The sequence below is a fragment of the Macrosteles quadrilineatus genome, unplaced genomic scaffold (genome assembly GCF_028750875.1).
Source record: "Macrosteles quadrilineatus isolate MER2022 unplaced genomic scaffold, UCM_ALF_1.0 Scaffold_1__1_contigs__length_201487025, whole genome shotgun sequence".
NCBI classification, from domain to species: Eukaryota; Metazoa; Arthropoda; class Insecta; order Hemiptera; family Cicadellidae; genus Macrosteles; species Macrosteles quadrilineatus.
The window spans coordinates 120,715,755-120,736,518 of NW_026542594.1; the positions used below are offsets into that span (position 1 = coordinate 120,715,755).

The 20,764-nt window shown below is 36.7% G+C and overlaps 1 protein-coding gene across 1 annotated transcript in view; it reads left to right on the forward strand.

Moving 5' to 3' along the window:
* The window catches only part of LOC128983975 (autophagy-related protein 2 homolog A), a 250,121-nt gene that overhangs the window by 106,986 nt on the left and 122,371 nt on the right, over positions 1-20,764 (forward strand). Inside the window, exons 11-17 of the mRNA XM_054403259.1 lie at positions 2,178-2,442; positions 4,674-4,830; positions 7,514-7,635; positions 7,807-7,912; positions 10,191-10,297; positions 12,980-13,163; positions 19,016-19,098. Of these exons, the coding sequence (XP_054259234.1) occupies positions 2,178-2,442; positions 4,674-4,830; positions 7,514-7,635; positions 7,807-7,912; positions 10,191-10,297; positions 12,980-13,163; positions 19,016-19,098 (1,024 nt within the window). The remainder of the gene's footprint in view (positions 1-2,177; positions 2,443-4,673; positions 4,831-7,513; positions 7,636-7,806; positions 7,913-10,190; positions 10,298-12,979; positions 13,164-19,015; positions 19,099-20,764) is intronic.

Sequence of the window (20,764 nt, forward strand, 5' to 3'; positions counted from 1 at the left end):
TGGTTATGAACTAAAGTGAACCTTTGCTAATAAAAATAACATATCTATATATATATTTATAAAAAAAAATAATAAAAAACAAGTGAGCTCGTTCGCATGGCTCAATCACGTCCTGGTTGAAGTTCGTTCGCTACGCTCACTCACCTTTAGGTTGGAGCTCGTTCGCTCCGCTCACTTGCCTTCAGGTTAGCTCATTCGCTACGCTAACTCGCTTCCAGGTTGAAGTTTGTTCGCTACGCTCACTCACCGTTTGGTTGCAAATTGGCTGTAGTCATATATTTAAAAAAATAATAGTAGTGCTGCACCCTGTTGGTAATCCTTGTAACTTTAATGCTATTGAACATCATTAGAACACCATAGAACAGAACCAACTTGTTTAATTGAAACAGCTGTTAAGAAGTTCCTTTTAAATATGAAAAATCATAAGGTTAACATGGGAAACTCCAGAGCCACTGGGGCGGAGCCCGAAAGCCCGATCTGAATAAAAACTACTTAGTTTTCCTATTTAATGCCCAAAGAATCGGTGTACCGAGTTTCAGCCTCCTAGGTAAATGGGAAGTGGGAGAATTAGTGATGAGTGAGTGAGTGAGTGAGTCAGTCAGTCAGTGAGGGCTTTGCCTTTTATATATTTAGATTCCGTTATCAGTTCCAATATCCTTGATAATTAAACCACCCTCATTGAATCAATGTACATCGTAATTCCCCATATTCATTTATTTAAACTATAAAATATTCAGCGCCTCCAAACGTAACCACAACTAAACACACGCCAAACAACTTTTTTAGATTTCATAAAAGGATGGATAGTCTAATTGCAGTAACCTAGGTCAATGATGACGTGTTCAATCTATGTCATATGTCATTCATCTGTATATCTTTGGATAACACCCGTCTGAGGTTGTGGTGGTAATTTAAAATCGTATTCCTGAGGATTCTTGATCTCCATCTTTATGACATCAATATTTTCGGGCCTAATCCAAACAAAGTTCAAGCATTCAAAAACATTGATTGTAAACAAAAAGCTGCCAAGATGAATTAAAACATGTAAAAATTGTGATTTTCCTACCCTTTCCAAAAAAGTTGAGCAGTAAAATAATTTGCATATCTTTTTTATTTAACTCGTGTACAGAGCCTCGACTTGTACACATCGATGGTGTTACTTATCTCGGTGGTCTACTAATCTTACTTATTTCCTATAATCAATGACAAAATCAGAGTAAATAACCTCATAGTTCTATAGGGACATTGTAGTTGTTAGCCTCCGGATTGCCAAATAATATTAAAAAAGGTTCAAATACCTGCTATTAAGCAATCCAATTTTGTTGTTGACACAACTAGTTTCGGTTCGGAGTAAGATAACGGACGTACACTACTGCACTGACCACCCGCAGTCTGGACTCAAACTCCGTCGGGTTAGCGTCGTCTGTTTTCTTAACTGATCAGTTACCATAAATGTCTCGTATTCGTGTTTGTGTCGTGTTTAAATGTTTATTTATTATTTTCGTGTAAATATGACGCTCTTCGTATGAAGAAAGAAAACTGTCCTTGTGCAGCCTGATGATGGTGTCACACAGACACCGAAACTAGTTGTGTCAACAACAAAATTGGATTGCTTAATAGCAGGTATTTGAACCTTTTTTAATTCTATAGGGAATTTTTATAACTAACCAGCTGTTAGTTAAAACACATTATATTGCTCTAAAACAAATCAAAGATTACAAAGATTGCTTTAAAAAATAATTTGAACATCCTAGTATTTTACTATGTATATTAAATTAATCTGTCATCCTCTTACAGAAGAATTGAACGTATCAATGATAAGCATTACACATAGTATAAATAAGTCAACCCTAAGTATGTCTTTAAATTGTTATCCAAATGCTGAATTTGTGACACAAAAGCTGAATGTTTACAGCTGTTATGTTAAGCAAATTATTTTATGCCAAAAGCTAGTTTAGAATCTTAGCGTCTGCTGCTAGACTTTTTAAAAATTAAAACTTAATTTCTAAAAAACTGGGACCCTAAACTAAAATTATGGCTTCGACATTCCCTAGTTCTCAAAATTATCTTTCTTTCAACACAAAAATCATGAAAATCCGTCGAGTGGTTGATTCAGAATCATGAAATAAAAAAACACTGTTTCGTTTTAATATCATAGATAATGATTTATTTGACAGGCTCTACAGAGTCTGGGGTTAGTCTTGAGGAAAGCCACTTGCACGTGAGACTGAGCAGCCTTGCTGTGGTTCTGCTGCATGAAGATATACTGACAGTATCTCCAGAAACAGGCCAACTTACACAGTCGTCCTTGCAGCAGATGGACCATACGGCTCAGGAGTTCTTCAACAAACTTGGCCTGTTTGCTGTTTCCGTTTATGGAAGAAAGGATTTTGAGGTTGCCAAACAAATCTTTTTGGATGCTTGTCAACTAAATCACATCAGGTACATCAAATTTGTTCTTAATTTTTATTTTAGCAAATTTCCCATATAGGGAATAAGCTATTACCATAGGTCTCGTGGTAAGACCTAGACCCGGGACCGATTTATTTTTCATTTTGAGGTCCCCAGAGGCCAAAAACACCATCCGTTCAAATTCATATATACAGGGTGAGTTTTAATTGTCCCCCCCCCAACTTTTTTCTCCATTTTTTTCAAATATCAATCCCAGACCTTTTCCAAACATTGTTGGGTAGGAAGTATCTCATTTTGACAAGGTGGTCATTTCCGGCCGCCATCTTGTATTCGCAATATTGGATGCAAAATATTTTTTTTCAAACATAATGGTGGGGTTGTGACCCATTATTTCAAACTAGATTTTTACCCTGATTACAATGCCACAAACCGTTTTTAAAAATCTCGATCCATTCCAAAGTTATGAGGGCTTTTTATAACTTTATTTTTAGCCCTTTTTAACATTGTGCATTTACAAACTAAGACCATAATCTCAAAATAGTGCTAGATAAAAATAAGTATACACCACCAGTCAAGGCGGAGCCAGGACAAACTTTCGGTGGGGGGTCAGGTCAGTGGCGGTTCTTGGACCTTGTGAAGGGGGGCTGGGGGCCCTCCCCCGGAAAATATTTTATATTTTTAAAGTAGTTTAGTGACTTTCTAAAGCAATTTTTAACGCCTAAAACTGTCGTCAATTGTTAAAAAAACTCCCATTTAACTTGTTGTTTGTCATAAGCAAGTAGACATTTACAAATTTAAATTATGACAATTGCATTCATAAATTTCTAACCATACTGTAGGCTACGGCTAAAAACAGTTTGGTACTTTCTTTAGCCTCCCTTGGAATCACCACTGGGTCAGGTCATGACTGTGGATAACAGATTTAAGCACTTTCAAACACCAATTCCCATTCTTATTTCTAAAATGTTGATGTAAAATATTACGGGATGATAAATCTGTTTTGTTTGAGTAAAGTATTTTTGTTGAACCTACATAGTTTTGTTACCTCTTTAATAGATCAGATTTATTACTAGAATTATTATAATTATGAAATATGAATAGTTACTGCAAAACATAATAAAACATATAACATAATCCTCTGTTGTGGTTTCTATTTTATAATTTAACTTGCACTTTTTAAACCTAGTGTTATTTTTACTACTAAATTTTAGGATTTTGGGGGGGGGGGTTTGACCCCCTAACCCCCCCCTGGCTACGGCCTTGCCACCAGTCATTGTCAACCTATTTTCACTTGGTTGTGACGGATGCAATTTTTTCGGCCGCCATCTTGGATCCGCCATTTTGAAATGTGATAAATTATTTTAAACATGAAGGGGGTGTTGTGACCCATCATTTCGAATCACTTTTTTAAGCTGAACTCAATTCCACGATCTGTTTTTCATTTTCATATTTTGCTTTTGAAATATTGACATTTTTAACAAAAAAAATTGCTATATTTTTATAAAGAAAGCTTGATAACAAAAAATGGATTGCGGCATTGAGTTCAGCTTAAAAAATGAATTAAGATGTTCATGATTATGCAGTGACAGGAGAAGATGTACTTGATTTTGTCATGTCTGAAAGACGTTTACGAGTTTGCCATGACCAGAGAAGACGTTCACGACTTTTCCTTGACCGCAGGGGATGTTTTTGATTTGGTTGTAACCCTGGAAGGCTTTCACGATTTCACCTTGACCATGGACGGCGTTTACAAGTTCACCATGACTATGGAACTCAACCACTATTTTGACTGGCTCAACATCTTGCAAATGACTGTGGAAGATGTTCTTGATTTTGTAGTTACGACAGAAAATGTTTACGATTTTGCTGAGACCATGGTAGAAGTTATAAATTTAATTGGGACAACAAAAGATGTTCTAGGTTTCAACGTAACCTCAGAAGATGTTCACGATTTTACCTTGATGCATATAATAATTTGCTGTGAGCTCAGAAGATGTTTTTAATTTTGCCATGATCGTGTAAGAAGACGTTTACGATTCTAAAACAATAAGGTGGAGATCATGCACAATATTAACCGACTGTAGTATTATACAATAATTATTTCTTAAAATAAACACTTTCCAAATAACTGCCCGGCCCAATTTTGGCCCAAAACTGGAGAACTACCATTTTGACCTGACTTTGTATAATTGTTTTGCCTGCAGATCCCCAGTTGTTTGGCAAGTGTTGAGGCAAAGACTGAAAGTTGTACTATGTTACAGACTGCTGGCAGCTCCTGTGATCATGGAGAGTGATGAGAAGCGTTCTACTAGCCAGACTGTAGTGGGAGGTGTGCTCACAGCTGCCTGTGTACAACTGTTGGAGTGTCTGGTAGAGAAGGTGGCTTCTAGTACCAAACCAGATGTGGAGTATGTGGAGGTGAGGCAAAAACTGTTAAATCTGTCTTTATACCAAGCACCACGATTTCTAATTCACCGTAAGTGTATTTGCCATTTGGGGTTTACCATATCTTTCTACCCTGTATAGCATAACATAATTCAGATCAGCCCAGTTTACCTCCCTCATCAAATAGTTTTTTTACTATTGACACGTTTTAAATTAAACTGTGTGGAATTATCTCACTTGTTTGGACATAATAGCAGTAGTCTAATACCACTTTTTTTATTTTTAGTGGAAAGAACCTCGTATTAAAATAAGACGTTATTTATACCAGAAGAAATTCTTGAAATGAAAAGTCTAAAGATTTTCCACCAAACATGATTGATTTAATTCAACATACTTTTTAAATTAACAAGCAATTGTTTAGTACAAATAAATTTAATCAGTTTTTGTTGGGAAGCCTAAAATTATGTGACAACTAAGTTATATTTAACATTTTAAGTCTCTGGTTACATCACTACAAGAGCCCCCTGTGAAGACTGGAAGTCCATGGAGTTTCGGGAGGGTTCCGAAAAGTCACAAAACGAAATAAAAACAAATTAAATTAAATAGCAGCAAGGATAAGCGTGATTTCAATCAAACTGAAACTGGATTCTTGAATTTTACTTTTCTTCCAGACTTCGTCGTATACGACTTTTGAAGATCCACATCTTTTGAAGTTTGAGATACAGTTGAGGGCTTAACTGAAGGACATAGGCCGTATCATTCTGAAGGACATAGGCCGGTTTAACTCTGTCAAGACTTTTTAACATTTAGAACAATAACATTAGAACCATTCAGTTTTATTGTGATAGTTTTACCGTCTTTCTTGATCACTGGATGAGGTCCAGTGTATGGATGTTGTAAAGATTTTCTCATAGCATCCACCCTCAGAAAACCGTGCAAACATGTGTCCAAATCACGAAAATTGAAGGTGTGGTTGATGCTGTGTCTCTTGATATTTGTTGGTTTTATTGAGGAAATCTTCAGTCGTAATCGAGACAAAAAATTTGTCGGATCCCCTAGGGGTGCCGGCTTAGTTGTTGGCATAAAATACTCGCCAGGGAGACGTAAAACCTCTCCAAAAACCATTTCTGCAGACGAGGTGTTCAGATCCACACGGAAAGTATTTCTTATTCCAAGCACTGTGAATAAGGATTTGACCCAAGTGGAGGCGGAGTGGCACATAATGGCGGCTTGAGTTGTCTGTGGAAACGTTCCACCATGCCATTTGCGCATGCGTGGTAACTTGTTGTCCTTAATCTTGAAAATCCACACAAATTTCCCAACTCAGCGAAGAGTGCAGATTCAAATTGTTTACCCTAGTCTGTTGTTATTCGCAAGGGAACACCATACCTTGATATCCAACAATTGAAAAGAGCTGACGAGACTTCTTCGGCAGAGATACCTTGCAAGGGGTGTGCTTCCGACCATCTTGTGAACCTATCTACTCTACTGTAAGACAGTAACAAAGATTTCCCTTTGGCAAATTGTAGATTTGAACATATTCATGTGGATATAATCGGCCCATTCCTGTAGTAATGTGACCAGGGACTTAAAATGTTAAATATTATTTAGTTATCATCTAATTATCAGCTGACAGATGTTTAAATAGTTTTGTTATTTTGGTACTAGGAAGATATAAACAAAACTATTTAAACATATGGCAGCTGATAATTAGGTGACAACTAAATTATATTTAACATTTTAAGTAAGGATGGAAGGGATTGAATTTTTAGTTCGGGACGGGACGGGATTTTTATTTCCTTCCCGACTTTCGGGACGGGACGGGACGGGATTTATTCCTGTGCATTAAAATTAAGTCTTGAGTATTGCAGTTACCAAAAAAGACAAACAAAATCAATTTTTACCATGTGTGGCACTGATCTATAACAACCAAAAAATGGGTAAAAATTTTAAAGTTATAGAAACTTGTGACTCGCGGTCACGGTGCGATCGTCACAGCGTGATGCTCAGTATGACTGCGCGGTCATGGTGCGATTGTCGGTATGACTCCGCGGTCACGGCGCGATCGTTGTTATGACTCACGGTCTCGACGGGATCGTCGGTATGACTCCGCGGCTACGGCGCGATCGTCGGTATGACTCGTGGTCACTGCGCGATCGTCAGTATGACTCGCGGTCAGGGCGCGATTGTCGGTATGACTCGCGGTCACGGCACGATCGTCAAAATTATTTCACCTCCTGCGTTCACGGAACTATCGTGAACATCTCTCGCGATAGCGTCGTCATCGTCACTCGTGAAGCGGCAAAATCGCCAACGATCGGATCAAATCCCGTCCCGAAAAATTCCTGAATTAAATATAATCTCGTCCCGAAAATCAGGAATATTTTTTTCCCGAAAATTTCCCGAAATTTCGGAACCCGTCTATCCCTAATTTTAAGTCTCTGGTCACATCACTACAGATTCTAAAGAGATAGCCTTTGAATGATTCATGTCTTTCCATTGCTTACCTGAGATTGTTTTGCTCTTCTTGAACCAGATTTTGTAATTGGGATTTTGCTGCATGTCTCATGTTTGTTTTACATGTCCATTCCATTTACATTCCCATCTTACAATACAAGTAGTCAGCTCTAGCTTTTTCTTACGCTTTGCAGAGATCATCTCTCAACACACTCAATGTTGAATGTAATGTAAATAAAATTAACGTTTTTTGTTGCAGCTTTTAAAGTTTGAGCAAGCAGTGTCTGTGAGGGACAGTTCACCCATTCAACCTGACTTGAGACTACAGTTCAGGCGCACCAGTCCAACTAGTCAAAACACTGTTCCTCGTGTCGATATCTCGTAAGTCCTAGCCTAGTGTATATGTGTTTTGGCTTGAGCAATCAGTGACTATGAGGGACGGTTCACCCCTTCATTCACACACCCAACAAGTTCACTTTTGTACTTGTTTTGAAAAGTACAATTTGGGGACCGTGAATGGCGTAAGGTTGATTGCTGTTTTTTTGTTTGCAGAATTCTCCTGCAGAACTGCCAACTGGAAGTAGATATGTCCATTGTAGATAGAATATCAGCAGTGCTCAATCCTCAGCCACTTTGCTCTCCTATCAATCCAAAACCTGTGAGTAACATCAGCCAGTGGTACTAAAGCGTAGAATCAATATAATATCAAATGCTATCAGCTTCTTTTGGAATGCCTTTTGTTGAACTAAAGATAGGTTTACACTAGCATGTAGCAGTGGCTCCACTAAATTACACCAGTTTTAGTGTCACGCCACTAGAGGTTTAGACACAAAAGTGAATGTTTAAGCCATGCCACTGTTATTGGCGAAGTTTTAGTTGACGACCGCTGTTATAGTTCGGCCGCTTAGAAAGCGACCTCCTCCAACATTGATTTAGCATTAGCGCGCAGGTCGTTTTCTAAGCGGCCGAACTATAGTGATTGATACGGTTAGTGAGGAGTTGTTAGAAAAAGCAAATGACATCGTGAGGAGAATTAAACCAAGGAAACCAAGGTCCTGTTGGGAAAGAAAATGGATCAGTAGAAGAATGCCCGATGACTTGCTCTTCTGGATTTTCATAAACTCATTTATAATATTAAGTTTGATAATAAATACAGTACTTTGTTTTATTGGTAATTTATTATTTAACTGCATTTACAGACTAGTTTTGTTCAAGAAAAAGCTCTAGGCCAGGATTTTGAATTGTAAAAAAAGGAGGATAGCTATCTGTTGTGTTCGTGGGCTAAACGGACTTTGGAAGTGGACTAAATAAATACGAGAGTTACATGTTTATGAACATCGTCAATGTGTTTATATCATCATCGTCGTCATCCACGATTGTGGCAAAATCATCTCCCGCGGCCACGGAAACGTCATCGTTGACGGCAATATCGGTAAATCTTCGGCATTATCGGTACTGGAGGTATTGGTACCAACATTTCACAATCTGTTCTCGGTTCCAGTTCTTTTGCCAAGAAGAACCGAGATTTGACATGAAGTACCGACCTATCACTAATTTATATATAAACTTATTCATACTTTGAACATTTTCTTCTCATTCCTAGCGGCCATGTCCCCAAAAGCTCCGTTGTCCATTTTAGTTCAGATTTTTTGCTATGTGTTCTGCTAATAAAGACCTTTTATTTGACAAGCATATCAACATCAACCTAAAAAGTGTGATGTTGATCATGATTACGTTTAAGATTTTTCTTTTGACTCCTAACACACATTATTTTTTATTTATTGCTTTATTAAAAACATTGAAACTTGCTCCGCTCAACTGGCTTTCATTGCTATGAAAGCAATCCTATAGCAATAGCATTGAAATAAATCATGCATATACTTTGAGGTAAAAATAGTATACTTCTATTTCATCACTAGGGCGTAAAGTGATTCTTTTCGACCCGAGCTTAAGTTTCATTTGGAAAATGAGGGAGGGTTGAAAAGGCACGTTTTGCCCAAGTGATGAACTATATTTTTTGTCACATTGCATCATTAATGTATCATTAATGCATCAACTAAGCTAGAAAACAAAAATACTTTTCATGTAAAGATAACCTGTCAAAACCAGCTTGTTTCCCATTCTGCTAATGTCAATAAGCAGCTTGTTTCCCATTCTGTTAATGCCAATAAGCAGCTTGTTTCCCAATCTGCTAATGTCAATAAGCAGCTTGTTTCCCATTCTGCTAATGTCAATAAGCAGCTTGTTTCCCATTCTGCTAATGTCAATAAGCAGCTTGTTTCCCATTCTGCTAATGTCAATAAGCAGCTTGTTTCCCATTCTGCTAATGTCAATAAGCAGCTTGTTTCCCATTCTGCTAATGTCAATAAGCAGCTTGTTTCCCATTCTGCTAATGTCAATAAGCAGCTTGTTTCCCATTCTGCTAATGTCAATAAGCAGCTTGTTTCCCATTCTGCTAATGTCAATAAGCAGCTTGTTTCCCATTCTGCTAATGTCAATAAGCAGCTTGTTTCCCATCCTGCTAATGTCAATAAGCAGCTTTTTAGTAAGTGAAGTGATTCAATAATTTGGTTTATTTCGATTGTGTTACTGTATGTGCATTATAACAATGATACGTTGAACTATTGACAAGAATGCAACAATAAGCTAAAACCTAACCTAATAAATCATTTGATTAATAATTTTGATCCATGTGATTGCTTACAATAGAAATTTACAACAGCTGACTTTTACTTCATAGAGACTAAAACTGCTACTATAGACACGCACCAAAACAGTCTGTCTAACATACTCCAGACATTAAAACGGCTGTTTTTCTTTTACTCCAAGGTTAGTCAATATTAGAAGTTCAAATTTTTGAAGCTCAAAGTCAGTGATAATTTTAATTTGTTAATAGCTTAAATGTCTTATGTATTAAATGTTTGTTATTTTTTCAGGGAAATTTAGATTTGACAGGAATTTGTCAGCCTATGGACCAATACACACAGCCTGACTGTAAATCTGACTTTAAAATCAGCTGCCCTTTAATCAGCATTAAACTGAGGTATGTGCCTTTACATGTTGTTGTTATTTCGTCACCAGCATGGCAACCCATAAGAACAATCTTGGGGTTTTTTTAAATTTTAAATTCATTGTTTTTTTTCTTATTTTTGAGCCTATTTTAATTTATAAAGGGATTCTGCGCATCTAGAAAATATCTTTCTAACAGTATGTGTAAATTTTACCTACACACGAGCTGAGAAAAATAAAAAGGTTTTAAAGAAACTTGCCTAAAGTTTTCTTGCCTATTAATATATAGACTAGAGGTAGTCCAGTGGTCGAAAACTCTACCAAAAATATGTAAAGTACAGACTTCTCTATTTTCACTCCACACTGTAAATAAAACATATGATTGGAATTTCTTTAATTTGTTTTGATCAGGGTGTCTACCAACCGGGAAATCCGGGAAAACCGGGAATTGTACTTAAATTTTTACTGGCCATGAAATGTACGGGAATGGTCCTTAAATGCCAGACTATGTCCTTAAATTTTTAATGGGCCATAATTTTATTGATCGCTAGTTGGTTAGGAGCACATAAAAGGTTTATCAGATGTTTGTTTACATTTTCATAATTTATTACTAGAGTAATTATGCAATAAAAATCCCATTAACAATCTCAAACCCATTAATATTTTATCACGACAATCATGTGTCAAGTCAAGTACTTCCAAGAACTGTTGACTCAGCAGCTAGCTCATAAAAGTTGTATCACTTTTATTCCTTTACAACTTCTTTTTTTATTACTAGGGTAATTATTATTAGATCCCAAACCTATTTTATCGTGAAAATAATAGCTTTATAATGGCTGTTAAATTTCACTTCTTACTTGTACTTTTGGCTTGAAGATTCAATTTGCCGCGGCCAGTGCCTAGTGCCATAAAACTGTTTATGGTTTCATATTAAACATGTAAATAATCTACAGTCTTATTTTGTAAGTTAACCCCTTTTTTATGGACATTTTATCTTTCAATTGACAAAACCACAAGCATTGTTGTTTGCATTAATGTTTTATCACTATGTAGGCCTGCTTGGTTTCAAATTATGTCATTGCATTTTCTGTATCTTTGTCTTATATTGTTGGCTATTCAGGTTTCAATGTTTTTTGTTTCCCATATATTTATTTATTGAGTTGTATGCTTTAAGCAATCTAAATCTTATGAACTAGAATGATGATAGTGACTTTGCTGCTATTATAACCTCATTGTTTGTTACTCAGTTTATATAGGCCCTCCTAATTAGGTCTAGGCCTGGGTATTTTGATTCTTGAAAGAGCTGTAAAATATATTAAGAAAATGTAATTGAGCCTAAGATAAACAACTAATGATTGCTATGTGTCGATATTAACTTTGCAAATGAAAATACAATAATCTTACTCTGTGCTTATTGCTTATTAATAGCCGCTTACCATACCTTGATTTTGTACTAAGAATTGAGTAACAATATGCATTAAAGATTTTTTTTTCAAAAGTAGTCTAGAACCTAACATTGTGCCAGGGCGAATCATGCCAAATTAATCGGCCTGGATCGGATAAGGTATGTTATGAAGTTTACGTGACCGATGGAGATATTTGTCGCTATCGCAGGAGACAATGATTGCGTTTCTCTGTTACACTATAAAAGCTTTACCTAAAGTATAGGTAGGCCTATGTTTGTTTACTTTCAATAAATTTCTATTTTGAAATTTTTAACTCTTATCTATTATTATTTACTTTTCTCTCTGGTACAACTACAGTGAATAACAAGATTAATACAGTTTGACAAATCAGGAAAATTATTCGGTAGGCCTAATGACACCGACAAAGGTTACGGCAAAGTGTCCTTAAATGTACGGGAATTGTCCATGAATTTTTTATCCAGAATGTAGTAGACACCCTGTTTGATTTTCTGTTTATATTTCGTTGCAATTTCGTCACCAGCATAGCAACCAACAAGGTCCATGTTAATTTGTTTTTAAATTTTAAATTCATTTTTTGTGTTTATTTTTGAGCCTATTTTAATTTATAAAGGGATTCTGCACATCTACAGGAAAATATTTTTCTAACAATATGCGTAGATTTTCCCTGTGATGTACAAGAGCTGAGAAAAAAGGTTTTAATGAAACATGCGTGCCTATAAAATATAGATAACATCAAGCTTAACCTATACCAAAGAAAACATACTACTATTAAACCCAGAATGCTAAACGTGTGTTTAACACGTGGTTAGAATTCTGGGTAATAGTAGTATGTTTTCTGTGCCTATACTCAATTCCACATTGAACAAGCAGTATGCTATTAAATTACTGGATACATCATGCGTAATGTCATGTAGGTTGCGTCAACTGTCCTTGCAACCCTCTTAAGGCACTAAAGAAGATTTGACATGTATCACTTTTAGGTAACTTTATGCTTTTAATAAATTGTTATTTATGTTTAATCATTTGGATTTTTACTCTAATATAGTATGAGTATTCTAGTAGTAAAAAAGCGTAATACAAAATAAAAAACATGAGGAGTGTTTACCAGGTCCTAATGTTTTTAGGACCCCTAGTGTCACTGAAACTGCCACTTGAAGATTGATTAAATTGATAATAAGACTTTTGTTTATGAAATCAAGAGAATTTGCTTTGTTTATTTTTCAAAGTTGATACGTTGCTACAATAATTATATTTTTGACAAAAAAATGTCCTCTCTTTTGATGATGTAGGTTTCCTATCCCGGACTTGCGACCCCTGTATGATATGGACCGTCCGCCCTGGTGGAAGCGAAATGTTCGCAAAGACATTCTTTTTGCTGACTTTGAACATCTGGTCTTCTTCACCTCGGTGGACTCGTCTGAAACAAGCTCAAGCTACGAAGTCAAGTGCAAGGCCCTCAATGTGCTCTTTCAGGTTAGCTTTTCTCACAAAACATCTGATCAGAATAAAAATTCAGGGTTGGTACGGTCAGGGAAAACCTGGAAAAGTCAGGGAATTTGGTTGGTCTGGAAAAGTTAGGGAATTATGAAAAAATTCTTGAATTTCTCCTGAAAGACTATGACAACATTTCGGATTGAGAGGTACTGACGGTTCGGTAGCGGATGGACAACTGACCATGAGGTCTGCTCTTCTGGTCCTTCTTCGCCATTGCCCCTGGCGGCGGGGTAGGTAACTAGCGTCCTCCCCTCTACGATGACGTCGGACCCCTGCCCCTACGATGCCGCTGACAACGCGGGCGCGGCTTACCCCGAACATAGAAAATTGTTATATCATAAAATGAAACTTATAAAAATCAGGTTTTTACCCCTTGACGGATTTTGGGTCGTTACAAGACTACTATTTTACAGATAAGGTACATTCTGCACCTAAACATGTGTTATGAATTACTGTTTTTAGTAATCAGCTGAAGTATTAATTTACTTGTTGTTTGTATTAAAGATTTGTTTACCTTGACAACTATGTAACAAATTAAGTTTATTAAAGCCTTATTTTCTAAAAAGGTTCAGTTATTCACAACAAATTTAATAAACTTAAATTTATTAAGATAATTAAATAATCAAAATCAAAATGGAAAAACTTTTAAAACCAGAAAGGTTTGATATTAAAGGCCTGGTTCCACAGGATGCGGAATCTCCGCCGTGCGGTGCGATTTTTTCCGCTGCGGAATTAAAACGACACTGGTTTAATGGAGTTCCCATGTGTGCGGTTCCACTGACTTGCCATTCCGCATCCCGAAATTTCCGTTCCGCATGGCGGAGAAATCATACTGGTCTGAGAGCAGTAGCAATGCGGATTCCGCCAGCGGAGAAGAGCCATCAAATATTGTGACCGTCAGTTTCATTATGTCTTGTGCTGTAAAAAGAGTTATGGATGAACGTTTTTCTTCGACCAAAGAGGAAGAACTTGTCGAGTTGGTGTCTCAACATGATGTGGAAATCGCATGTCAGTGGATTTCTGAGAAATTAGCGAAGACGTATGCACACAATCACACCAGAATACATTCAATGATAAAAGTAATGTTTTTTTTAGGTCACGTTTACCTATACACAACATTTGAGCCAATTATAAAGTAATACCTATAATCGCAACACCGACTTTCAACAAACTAACTGCTTAAATAAATCATTATAATACATTTAACTTAACATAAACTGTCGAAAATGGTAGACCTGACGAACAAGTATCCTGAGACGTTTGGGTATCAAGTGTTGAACGGGATCTGATCGTGATTGGAACCCCTTAAGTTTCGTTAAATAAATAGCAAAAATATTAAGTATTGGTACAAACCCTAGTGTAACCGCTAGTTTCATCTCGGCATTCAATGGTTGTTTGTCTCGATTAGTAGCGTTGGTGGGTAAGTCATCTTTGATGAGATCAACCAAAAAGAAAAATTGGTCTTTTGACACACGGAAGTACTTAGTTTCGTTGTAAACTAAATTATTACGAACCAGAATGTTATACGCCCCTTCACTGTCCCGATTCTTAAATATGTCACTTCGGTCACTGCGACTTGACACTAACAAGGATAAAAGATCGACAACATCATCATCAATGTCATCATATAGCATCAAAGCCAAAAGGGCTTTCCTCTTTCTATTCATACTCGTCGCTAGTTTGGACAGAACTGAATCTCCGCAACGTTATTTTCGCAGTCTGTAGAACCACCCCTCTGATTTTCCGCTGCGTAATTTTCCGCTGCGAAAAATTACGCACCGCATGGCGGAGATTCCGCATCCTGTGGAACCATAGCTTAATCCTGAAAATTCTTCTGCAAGTAGAGCATTCAAACACTGGTTCAGGACACTTGAAAATTTCATATCTGACTCAGCAGTTACTGAAGAGAGGAAACTTAACGTGTTGATTAATTTTCTTTCTTACAATGTCTACGAGTATATTTCTGAATGTTCCACGTTTAAGTCAGCAGTTGAAATTTTGAAAACTATTTATAATCCTAAGAAGAATGAAATTTATGCTCGACACATGCTAGCAAACCGCAAGCAGAAGAAAGAAGAAAACATAGACAAGTATCTACAAGAACTTAAACTTCTAAGTAAGGATTGCAATTTTCGTCCCATAGATGGAAATACTTATCGAGATGAAGCCGTTGGAGATGCCTTTATAAGTGGAATTATGAACCCCCACTAAGACTAAGACTACTAGAAAACCCGTCCTTGACATTAAAAGAAGCTGAGGACATTTCACGTTCACTTGAGTCTGCACAGAAGAGCTGTGAAGCATATGGATCTTCAAACCAAATTGAAGTCACATATTGCAACACTTCATCAACACTACCAGATCAACTGGATGAAAATATAGATCCTGAAGAGTCTCCTACTTCAGCTTCTGTAGCAAAAAACTTTAAACAGAAGTGTTTCTACTGCGGTGGCCGGCGTCATTTTACTCGAAACGACTGTCCTGCCAAAGATGCTACTTGCTCTGGTTGTAAGAAAAGGGGACATTTTGTGAAGGTATGCAGGTTGATGAAAACTCAAGGTAAGACATTTAATGCCTCTTCTTTGGCAGCTGCCTCCAATGGACTGTCAAAAGCAGTTGTGCGGGGTTATGCAAATAAAATACCTGTTGAAGTTTTGGTTGATACTGGAAGTACGGATAGTTTTATAAACCGAGCTGTGGTAATTGAAAATGGTTTTCATGTAATTCCAGAACGGAAACAGGTATCTATGGCTTCCACAAACCTAAAGTCACCCATCAAAGGTTATGTTAATGTGAACTTAGAGTTCTCTGACCATAACTATGAGAGAGTACAACTGTTTGTTATTGACAATCTGTGCACTGACATATTGGTTGGTCATGATATAATGAAACTGCATTCTTCAGTGAACCTAGATTTTGGAGGGGATAAGTTACCTCTGTCCATTTGTAATGTTGCCTGTGCTTCTGTGGAACCACCATGCCTTTTTCATAATCTATCACCTGACTGCAAGCCCATTGCAACTAAGTCTCGTAGGTATTCTAATGATGATGAAAAGTTCATCAACTCTGAAGTGCAAAAACTCCTTCAAAGTGGTATAATTGAAGAAAGTTCATCTCCCTGGCGTGCTTGTTACCAAAAGCTCATCTCATAAAAAGCGATTAGTAATAGATTATAGTCAAACTATAAATAAGTTTACCCTATTAGATGCCTACCCCTTGCCTAATATTGAAAACATAGCTAGTAAAATAGCAGTACTATAGATTTAAAGGAGGCTTACCATCAAATACCAATATCGGAACATGAAAAATGCTTCACAGCATTTGAGGCAGCAGGAAAACTTTATCAGTTCTGTAGGGTTCCATTTGGTTTGCCAAATGGTGTGTCTGCTTTTCAGCGCACGATTGATAAGATTATTTCCACTGAAGAACTAGAAGGGGTGTGGGCTTTCATTGATGACATAACCGTAGCCGGAAAAACTCAGTCAGAACATGATGAAAGGCTGAATAAATTCTTAAAGGTTGCTAAGAAATATAATATTACTCTAAACAATGAGAAGAGCAAATTTTCTCAAGACATAATATCAATCCTAGGATATCAAATTCGCTACCAGTCTAAGCAAGCAGATCCAGAGCGTCTGAAACCCTTGTTAGATTTGCCATTGCCAGTTAATGCATCTCAATTAAAACGTGCATTAGGAATATTTTCTCACTACTCAAAGTGGGTTCCCAAGTTCTCAAACAAGATTCGGCCTCTGATTGATTGCAAATCTTTTCCTATATTACCCTCATCTTTGCCAGCTTTGGCTTTTCAGGAAATTAAACAAGACATAGGAAAATCAATACTTACCGTGATTGATGATCTTTCTCCATTAGTTGGGGAAACAGATGCATCTGACTTTGCTATCGCTGCCACCTTAAGTCAAAAGGGTAGACCTGTCGCTTTCTTTTCAAAAACATTGACCGATTGTGAATAACGTCATTCCTCTATTGAGAAGGAAGCCCTAGCCATAGTCGAATCTCTAAAGAAGTGGAGACATTTCCTCATTGGGCGACATTTTCTATTAATCACCGATCAACAGGCTTTGTCGTTTGTGTTCAACAGTCGGCATACTAGTAAAATAAAGAATGAGAAAATCACTAGATGGCGTCTTGAGTTGTCACCTTATTCTTTTGACATACAGTACAGACCAGGCAAAGAAAACGTCACCGCAGATGCATTTTCACGCGTTTGTGGAGCTGTCACAAACATAAATTGTGATGACAAGCTTTTTGCACTTCACCAGTCACTCTGCCACTCTGGTATCACTAGGATGTACCACTGGGTAAAAAGTAAAAACCTCCCTTACTCAGTTGAGGATGTTAAAACAATGACAAACAAATGCCCAATGTGTGCAGAGATTAAACCTCGTTTCTACAAAACTACAAATGCTCACCTTATCAAGGCCACAAAACCTTTTGAGCGACTAAATGTAGATTTTAAGGGTCCTTTGCCATCTTGCACACGTAATCGATATCTATTGACTATAATCGATGAATATTCACGCTTCCCTTTTGCATATCCCTGCAGTGATATGTCCTCAAGCACAGTAGTTCGCTGTTTAGAAAATCTATTTTCAATATTTGGAATGCCAAACTACATTCATTCAGACAGAGGGACATCTTTTCTTTCAAAAGAACTCAGAGACTACCTTCATGAAAGAGGGATAGCCACTAGTCAAACGACTCCATATAATCCGGCAGGGAATGGCCAAGTTGAAAAGTTCAATGGAACATTGTGGAAAGCAATCTTATTAGCTCTGAAGTCCAGGTCACTAAAGGTAGAACAATGGGAAGTTGTACTCAATGATGCATTGCACTCCATAAGATCTCTTTTGTGCACTTCGACTAACAGTACGCCACATGAAAGGTTTTTCATTCATCCTCAACTGTATCCCTCAAGCACCTTTCTCCAAAGGGGGATGTAAGTCTACTAGAAGACCAAGTCCTTCCAACGCTAAAAGAAAATCCTCAACTGGTGACAGATTAATCACAACCACATGTCATTCCAGAGCCGAGCATTAATCCAGATCCAAATGTCAATCCAGAACAGAATGTCACTCCATTTGATATCCAAGACCATGAGTATCAACCAAATGATGATTATCAACCGAACTTCATTCCTGAACAAGACTCTGAAGAAAACCAACCTCTAGAAAGGCCGAAAAGATCAAGAAAACCACCAAGTTACCTCGCTGATTACATTGTTTAAATTTTGAGGGGGAGAATGTTATGAATTACTGTTTTTAGTAATCAGCTGAAGTATTTATTTACTTGTTGTTTGTATTAGAGATTTGTTTACCTTGACAACTATGTAACAATTTAAGTTTATTAAAGCCTTATTTTCTAAAAAGGTTCAGTTATTCACAACAACATGTTTTTACCAGGGTGATGACTAATGGCAAAAAGAACAACATAAGCACTCATGCACATTTTTATATTGATAGTTATTTATCGATACGGGGGAGGAATCGATATGTACATAGTTTGAAACAAGTTTTATATTTGGGATTGATTAAGCAAGTTAAATATTTAAATTTTTCTAATATTTCTTGATTTTGATTGGTTTTAATCGACTTGCGGTATACCTGGAAAAAGTATAATATCAGTCTGGAAAACCTGGAAAAGTCAGGGAATTTTGTTTCCCACATTTAGTACCAACCCTGAAATTGTTCCCTTATGTCAGTGAGATAATAGTCAATAACTTATCTCTTTTGTATGAACATAGATTAACTACCTTTCCAAGCCTTTTTTTACAAATGAATTTTGTTCTTTTTCATTGGTATGTGTTACAGGAGGGAGACACTGATAATAAAGTGCCTATTGCTTATGCTCAAACAGAAGAAAAGACCAGCCTTTCCAATGAAAACTTGCTCAGGTATTGTATGATTGGGAAAAGATTATTTATCACTGTACCTGTGCTTTGCAACAAAAAGGATCCTGAAGAGAACTTTTACTATCTTTAAATCTGTGTTTAAAAAAGCTACACACCCCCCTTTGGATTCAGAAACAATATTCAATTGGACCTCGTAGTTTGAATAAATATCTTTCTTTTAAGCTAGGTTAACTTATAAGGCTACTTAGTACAAATAATATGAGGCGCTGATGCATTTACAAAAATAATTTACCAACACGATTTGATTTTCAGATGAAACACTCAATTACACGTTTATTTACTTGAAAAACTATTTCACATAAAATTAATATGTTTACCGTAACCATTAAACTTTTGTAAGGAATTTTTACTTGGAGCTAAAACAATCAGAGTACATTAAACATCAACAGGTACATCTGTTTGAGGTTATGTGTTGAATTATGTAAACTATATCACAGTAAGCAAAATTAAAATAATGAAACATTTTATTTCCTTTTGTTAAACAAATTTACCCCCATTATTTGTTGATCAGGGCACAAATTTCATCAATGTAAATAATACATCAACATAACAACAACAATAGGACATAACCTAGGCCAAAATCTAAAATTTAATATTTGAAAATTTTAATTAGTTTCTGCTTTTTGAACTGTCAAATTGAAGTATTTACAGCTGACTTCAAATAATATTTCACAATTTACATTCTTCCAAAATGAAAACATGAAACTTTGAAAGCATAGCCCAATGTAAATTAGAAAACAGGATTAGGCCTAAATGTTAACCACGTATATAATCAACTTCCATACGGAATTCTATTTAAATCGGTTCAGTGGTTCTGGCATCCTTTAGAAGACAGACACTCACACAAACACACACACACACACACACACATACGGGGTTTTACCGAATACTCGCAAACACCTAATTGTGGCATCTTTCAACCTGCGGCCACCAGTGGATGAAGGAAGGTGGTAGAAACATGTCTGCATCGATATTTTTAATGAACACTCCATTTTAACATCTAACATTCCAGTTTTTAAATTGTGGCACCATGCCACAAATCGGTATATATCAACAGTGTGTGGACAGGATGCCACTAATGCGTTGTAGTGCTTGAGCGGTGTGTGCGCCCCCCCTACTTCTCGCGTGCGCTGTTGCCAGTTCTCCGTTCTAGTTCCTTCATTCCGTTCTGTATTCATGTGGCTATGCCCTAGCCGCTGTAGCTCATTTCCCGCGCTCATGACGTCATCTTTTATTAGTGTAAGGATTTTATATGAAGTTTTTTTCAAAGCTCCAATAATTTTTACAATTATTGGATTTAAAGTCAATGGACCAAATGAAATGTCGTGAGGATTACATAAAACTACATGCTATTTTGTTGATATTTTATCGTCACATTGTATGTATGGTTTACGAACTGAGATACTTGGAATAAAGGCCTTAATGTGCTGGGTAAATTATCAGTTTCATGGGAATCTATATATTAATTACGTAAGCCGATTCTTTGCGTCAAAATTGTGGGCGACTGGGAAGTCGTAGAACGACGTGAGAGGGCTCAAATTAAAGGTCTTTATCCCGTGACGGCGGGAAAAATAGTTAAATTCCCAAAATCTTAACACAAAATTAGATATAACGTACAATGTTCTCCATAAGAATAGCATTAGAAGGC